Raw genomic sequence first — 7,177 nt, 5'->3', positions numbered from 1 at the left:
ACACAACAACTTCGAATAAAAGATAGAAGTAACTTTTAAATTTTAATTATATACATGTATAGTAAAAATAAAAAAATTAATTATATATTTTTGATAAATTCATAAATAATGTTGGAGTTTTGTGTTTAGTACTATGTAATAATTATTTTTTAAAATTAATTTTTGATATCAATATACTAAAATATTCTAAAACATAAAAAAATTAATTTTAAAAATAAAATAAAATATTTTTTTTTTTTTAAAAATATATTTAAAATAGAGAAACAAACGAAGCTCTAACCATTGAGCCCAGTAACTCAAAGCCCATCAATATCCCTACCCTTGGCCTCTGTCTTTCAGCCTTCCCTATCCTCTCCCTCGAGTCCTCCATTTCCGACCTCCATTTCCTCTTTAAGTTCTCTCTTGACACCCAAAACCCCAAAACCTAAAACCCCCACCAAAAATTTCTCGCTAAAATGGCTTCAATTAGCTTCAACAATAACTTCTTTGATAACTGGTTCAATAAGCCTCCAAGGCCTCTCCCTTCCATCAACCTTCTCTCTTTAATCTCCCTAAACAACGGCAGCAAAACCCCGAATTTCTCTTCTCTTTCAATCTCAAACCCATTTAAGAAACCCCAAAAACCCGACCCGGACCCGACCCTGCAACAGCCCGGTTACTACAGACAAATGATTGACCAGTATTTCTGGGAATGTGAGAATCTACCTGATTACCGTCACACCCCAGAAGTGGAAAAGATCCTAAATGAAGACCCGGTTTTTGAAAAGAAAGAAAACCCGACCCCAGAAGAAATTGAGGAGAATGAGAGATGGTGGGCTGAGTTTCGGGCCAGCCCAGTTGTTAAGTTCTTGACCCGAGCTCATCAAATTGCCGACGAAATTAATGAGATGGAATTGAAGGCGAATTCGATTCCGTATAGATGGGAAGATAGGAAATTTTGGCAGGCATTGCCTCATGTAACTGGGCCGGACGGCCGGCCAATGCCGCGGAAGGCGATAATCACGAAGAAAGAGAGTGATGATAAGTTTTGGGATTTTGCCAGGCAGTTCTTTTTTGGGCTTTGGGGTTTTAGGCAAAGACCTTATCCGCCTGGTCGGCCCATTGATGTTGCTCAAGCTATTGGGTTTAAGCGTCTGGAGAAGAGATACTATGATTGTAAGTCGGGATTTAATCTGTCTGTAATATGATGTTTATTTTTTTTGTTGGTTAATGTTTGATGCAGTGGTTTTGTGTTGTTTGTAACCTTGTGCCTTGTTATTGCAGTTATTATGAAAACTGGTGGGTGGTACTATAAGGACCGGTTGGGACGAACACGAGGGCCAATGGAGCTTATACAGCTGAAAACGGCCTGGGGTGGTGGGATAATTGATAAGGACACTTTTATATGGGGTGATGACATGGATGAATGGGCACCGATACATATGATTTACGGCATGGAGCGTGCAATTGCCACTTGGGAAGGTCTGTCTGGTTTGGATTTTGCCTATGTTATTCTTGATTTTAGAGTGCATTGCTCAAAAGAAAGGAAATTTGAATTCGAATATTTGATGTTAGTATTTGCAAGCAGTAATGACTAACCAGTAACTTGCTACTTAGAGACTATGAATTAATTGTTTACCAACATATAAAGCTGAGTGAAATGATTGGTGGATATGATTTAGATGTGGAGTCATTTACCCCCGTCCTCTTCTAAAACTGTAAAATGGCTGTCGAAGGATAGGAATGAAGGTGCTCAATGTATGATGGGATTTCAAGATATCTGTCAAAATTTTGTTGGTGTTATGTGATGGTATTTTACTTTGACAATATCAATGAGTTCTGTGTTGAAGATACAAACTTAGAGTGCAAAAGTATAGGGAGTTAGAGAACAGCTTCCTTCTATTCCGTGGAAATTTGAGGAGATAAATTTTCGAGGGTGGAATGAAGCTCTTTCTGTGTAATTTTAACTAGTTGGAACATGGCAATTGAAAATGGCTACTAACTATTACTTTATGCACAATGTCATCAAAAACTGAAGATATCTTTGTACACATTATTCGCCTGATGATTTATTTTGTCATTGCCTTTTATCTTTGATCTTGTAAGCAATACTTTTCCTCCGCATTTCAAATGAATTAGCTCTTAGAGTATGTTTTGGTTATCTCAGTCAGACTTGGTGCTGCGGCAACGGCTTTCCTTCACAAATTACAGAAAGGGATGCCTCCATGGGTTCCTTTGAAGGGACGTGAACAGAAAACCTATAAGCAGATGCAGCAAGAAGCTGTAGAAAGCAAGAGACGTGACTTAGCTGTTTTGGAAGCTAATGGTGGCATTTGGCCAGGAGTTAGAATTCCCAGCCATGCTCTTTTTCTTTGGGCTAGTGGCCCTGAATTGACAAATATTTTGGAACAGGACCATATGCCAAACATATTCATTCCAAAAGATCTCAGGTACTATTGCACTTGCATTTTTTGCTTGAAGATGGAATTGCTCTTTTTAAATTTAAGAGCAAGGATGTGTTGATGCTTCTCAAATATTTTACATGCAAGCTTGTAACTTGTGATTTGTGCTAATTATAAAACACTGTAGGGCAGTATGAAAATGAGTATGAATGCTACAACATCAACATTTGATATAGTAAATGAATGTCTTAAATTTACATCCCCATTGTCATTCAAGGTCTAAATTTCTTATTAAGTTGCATGGTAACTTGGGGGCCGCATAGGGCCCTGTCTGCCTAGCTAAAGATGTAAATGCGTAATAGGTTGTGCAAGTATGCACCCTTATTGGTGATGGGTCCATTTATAGGCTTGGTAGTTCTTTCTGAATTTGAGCTAGTCAATGAAGTTTTCATATCCCCATTAACCTTTTCCATCAATGTTAGTTAAACTTGTACATTTTCTTAATTCACCGTTATTTCCCTTTTGCTGGAAAAGTTAGGAACTTCATCTTTTGCCACATGGCATCGTAAACTATTAAAACATAAGATGGCCATTGAAATGAAATACTTATCTATATGTCTTTATTTAGTCTGAGACTATATAATGCCTGGAGCGTCTATCTCAATCATCTCAGCTTTGGTTGCTTTTGTGCTTCAGGCTTCAATTGGCGAAAATTATCCCTGGCTTAAGGCCATGGGAGGTTCTAAGCATTGAGCAAGCGATGGATCAAATAACATATGGTGGACAGTGGTATCGGGAACCTCTTGGCTCATACACAACGGGGCCTCCATACATCAGACATTGGAACAAGGATGTTAAGGTATGGTTTTTTGTCTTTCTTCTAGTTTTCATTTCAAGTTTTTTTTTCTTTGCTGGAGGTTGGCCTTCCAACTGGATAAACTAATATGGTGAAAATAAAATAATACTGGAAGACAATATTGACTGATGAAACTGAAATGACTATAAAGGTTTTCACCGTGCAGTCTTTGCATGTTAATTATAATTCTTGTTAGGTCCTCTTCTACTACCTTGTCTCTGTCATAATTCTTATGCCTTCATTCACTTATTATGCTTGCAGAGAATACTTCAGATTTTCTACACTCTTAGTACCCGGGTTTACAACAAACTACAGCGCACGATACCCGGTATTGATACCATAATGGAGAAAGTCCATGCTGATTCTGCCTCTAGGGGTGCCAGACGCAAGCAGAAGAGGGAGGCGCAGTTAAAGGCAGAGCAGGAGGAAGCTTTATATGGTCGAGGGAGAACTGATTCATAGCAAACCAAGTAAGAAGTTTGATTGAGCATGTAATTTAGAGCGTCTGCTCTTGTATTGGACGTTTGGCAGATGCCTATTTCAGTAAAAAAGTATGAAATCTACGGGGACAGACAGTAGTGTTGTTTTAATGATTTGCAACCCGTGGTCGAGAGGAGTGAGCGAGTGGGCGAGGAAAGTCTCGCTGCATTTGCCGTCTGTTTACCTGAAAATTTTGTGGGGAGGGGGGAAGGGCAGATTAATGGATCTACAAAGTGTTCTTCCACAATTGGTTTGATCTCGGCTCCCCATCGCTATTTCCATAGTTGCAAGACAGAGACCGGGAGGTGACGAAGTTAACCTTATTGTTTTCCATTAAAATGACGTCATGTTTAAAAAAAAATCCAGTTCTCAATGAAACCCGAGCTAGGCTTTAGATTGACAAGCTATCAAGTCATCGCGTTGATTTGATTTGACGAACAGTGCAAGATTTTATAACCATGGCTATAAAACATTCGACATAGCGTTTGGATGAAAGCAAAAAAGATGAGATGAAGCTATATATATATATTAACTTTGGTCGTTGAACTTTACTTTTAAATAATTGAATCATTTTAAGTTTAAATTAGAATCCAATTGCATGTTTTTTTTGGGTGAGGGTTGTGTTGAAAAACAAAGAACTAAAGTGAAAAAATTAGATCAAATAGATGGCAGATCTGTAATTGGTTTAAAAAGTTATTTTGCACCCTTTATCTTTTTAAGCTATTTGCTAATAAGTCTTTATAATTTTTTAAAAATATATTTTGGTATTAAACTTTTTTTTTTTTTTTTTATGGATGAGAGTGAAAGGATTACTAAATTCTAGTTTAAAAAGAAAAAGTTGGTGTTGAGGAAGATTTAAGCCATCAAAACAATTGATTTTTATGTTAAATAATTTCATATAATAAAAGGAGTTATAATTAGTATTCTTTTACCTTGAAAACACATAATAAAGCAGATTTATGCTAGGAATTTTTTTTTTATTTTTAGTTGATTTTGAATTTTAGACTGGTTTTTAGCTTTTTTGGAGGCTATGGATTGATTTAACAAGTTTTCTAGAATGTTTCCTAAGTATTTTGGGTAAAAAAACATAAATAATCCTATTTTTTCTGGACAAATTAGTGGCCAGATTCTAAAAAAATAACATATCTTTTTCTCTATTAAACTTAAAAAATAATTAAAAGCTCATGCACCAGGGTCTGACCTTGCAGACCCATAAATGAGACTTTTTTTATTGGGACATGCATTAGGCCCAACAATATCTAATCTCATTTTTTATTTTTTTCAAGTGTTTTATATTAATGACTTTTTATGTGTTTTTTCAAATAATTTTTATAATATTTAAATTTTAATTAATACCCATTCCCTATGATTTTTTTAATTATATTAAGCACGTTTAGTTTTTTAAGAGGTTAGTGTGATTCATTTATATTTTTTTATATATTTTATATAGATTAAATATTTTTTTTATAATATTTTTAATATATGCAACATTGCATACTATTTTTTTTATTTTTATTTTGTTCAATAAATTTTATATATGTATCAATCTCAATTACAAAATAATTTTCATAAATAAATTCATTAAACAAACTCACATTGCAATATTAAATATTTTTTTATCTATATTATTATCTTAATTTTTCTAATTATATTTTTATTCATCATTGATTACTTATTTATTTATTTATTTATTTATTTATTTACGTAATGGTTAGTGGTTTATTTAATTGAATAAGTGCATAAGTTTTTTTATTTACATTTTTATTTTTTTATATAAAAACCATGTTGAAAAGTTGAACATGCTTAAGTTTATTTGATCATGTATTTACGTTTTTAATTTAATTCTTATTCTTATGATTTTTGATTCTTTAACTTTTTTATAAAAGTTATTTTCTTTGTAATTTTATTTTTCAATCCAAGTTGATAGCATATTGTTTTCTCTCAATGAATTTTTTAATTTTCTTGAATAACGATTATATTTTATGTTTTTTTTTTTAAATTATATTAAGCATGTTTAGTTTTTTCAGAGGTTAGTGTGATTCATTTATAACTTTTTTATATATTTTATATAGATTAAATATTTTTTGTATAATAGTTTTAATATGTGCAACCTTGCATAATATTTTTTTATTTTGTTCAATAAATTTTATATATGTATCAATCTCTTTTATAAATTATTTTTTATAAAAAATTCATACTCATATTACAATATTAAATATATTTATCTATATTAGTATCTTAATTTTTCCAATTATAGTTTTATTTATTGTTGATTACTTTTTTTTTCATTTATTTACATAATGCTTAGTGATTTATTTAATTCGATGTATAAGTTTTTTAATTTATATTTATATTTTTTATATAAAAACCATGTTGAAAAATTCAATATATTCAAGTTTATTTGATCATATATTTACGTTTTTAATTTGATTTTTATTTTTATGAGTTTTAAATTTTTTAACTCTTTTATAAATTTTTTTTAATTCTAGTATTCAATTCAAGTCGATAATTTATTATTTTTTACTCTTCTTATTGATTGATTTTTTTTATATATTTTTTATAATTTTTTAAATATATAATTCAAATAAAATTAATTAATTTAATTAAATTTACTATTGATCAGGAATAGAATGCATTTGCAATACCAAAATATTCTACTGTAAAAATAATACGCACCCGCAGCGGAGCTCTAACACCGAAAGGTTATAAAAGGCAAAAATTATACCGAATACAGGGGAACTTTCCTCGTCGGCCACCGACCTTGCACAGAAATCATCAAGATAACCACAGGTGAGGTTCCAAAGAAGTGCCACATGCTGGCTATCAATTGGGCTTTACTTTCTTCTTCAGACAACAGCTATGAAGTACGTGTAAAAGGATCATAGCTTCTTTATTGAATAGCTATTCGGACGAGGACATTTGTCCCCCCAAAGCCTGTGCATATAGGAGCTGAAAGCGTGTAGAGTTAACAATTAAACCAAGGAAAATCATGGAAGATGGCGTGACAATAGCTGAAAGCTTGTTGCATCTTGAAGAAGAAGAAGATGGTGATAAGAAAGCTAATCTTCGAGAAAGTGGAGAAGATAGGCCAAGTGGGTCATTACTGAACCATGTCTTCTCAAACCTGGTCTCTAGAGGGGAAGCTGATCATGAAGAAAAAGGAGTTAAAGAAGAGAATGGAGAGAAGAGAGGTGGACTACTGGACAATATCATATCCAACTTGGTTTCTCCCTCGAGTAACAAAGAACAACATGAAGTTTCCCAGGCTAGAGATGGCGGAGGAACAACTGAAGATCAAGCACAAAAGAAACAGAAGGTAACAGTAGTTGATGAAGAGAGTGAAAAAGTGAAGGCTGAAGAGGAGGGTGGTGGAGGTGTCATCCATCACATTGTTTCCCACTTTCTTACATCTCTTCCAGGTGCTTATATTAAGAAATTAATGTTGCTTTGCTGCTTATAT

The 7,177-nt window shown here is 33.0% G+C and overlaps 1 protein-coding gene across 1 annotated transcript; it reads left to right on the top strand.

Annotated features, from left to right (window-relative positions):
* The first annotated feature begins 311 nt into the window (after positions 1-311).
* Positions 312-3,825, top strand: LOC105141339 (uncharacterized). Its single transcript, XM_011048520.1, has 5 exons — positions 312-1,155; positions 1,264-1,461; positions 2,147-2,429; positions 3,078-3,240; positions 3,499-3,825. The coding sequence occupies exons 1-5, from the start codon at positions 456-458 to the stop codon at positions 3,697-3,699; spliced, it is 1,545 nt and encodes a 514-aa protein (XP_011046822.1). The 5' UTR covers positions 312-455; the 3' UTR covers positions 3,700-3,825.
* Positions 3,826-7,177: the final 3,352 nt, after the last annotated feature.

Source organism: Populus euphratica, unplaced genomic scaffold, assembly GCF_000495115.2.
Source record: "Populus euphratica unplaced genomic scaffold, PopEup_1.0 scaffold329.1, whole genome shotgun sequence".
NCBI lineage: Eukaryota > Viridiplantae > Streptophyta > Magnoliopsida > Malpighiales > Salicaceae > Populus > Populus euphratica.
The sequence above is the reverse complement of the archived record's forward strand: the minus strand, read 5'-3'. Positions and strand labels throughout refer to the sequence as shown.

Excerpts from the sequence above, each read along its gene's own strand:
- LOC105141339 (XM_011048520.1), top strand. The coding sequence starts at position 456 with ATGGCTTCAATTAGCTTCAACAATAACTTCTTTGATAACTGGTTCAAT. Across the intron at positions 1,462-2,146 it reads TGCAATTGCCACTTGGGAAG|TCAGACTTGGTGCTGCGGCA; the intron begins GTCTGTCTGGTT and ends TGGTTATCTCAG. Across the intron at positions 2,430-3,077 it reads TTCATTCCAAAAGATCTCAG|GCTTCAATTGGCGAAAATTA; the intron begins GTACTATTGCAC and ends TTTGTGCTTCAG.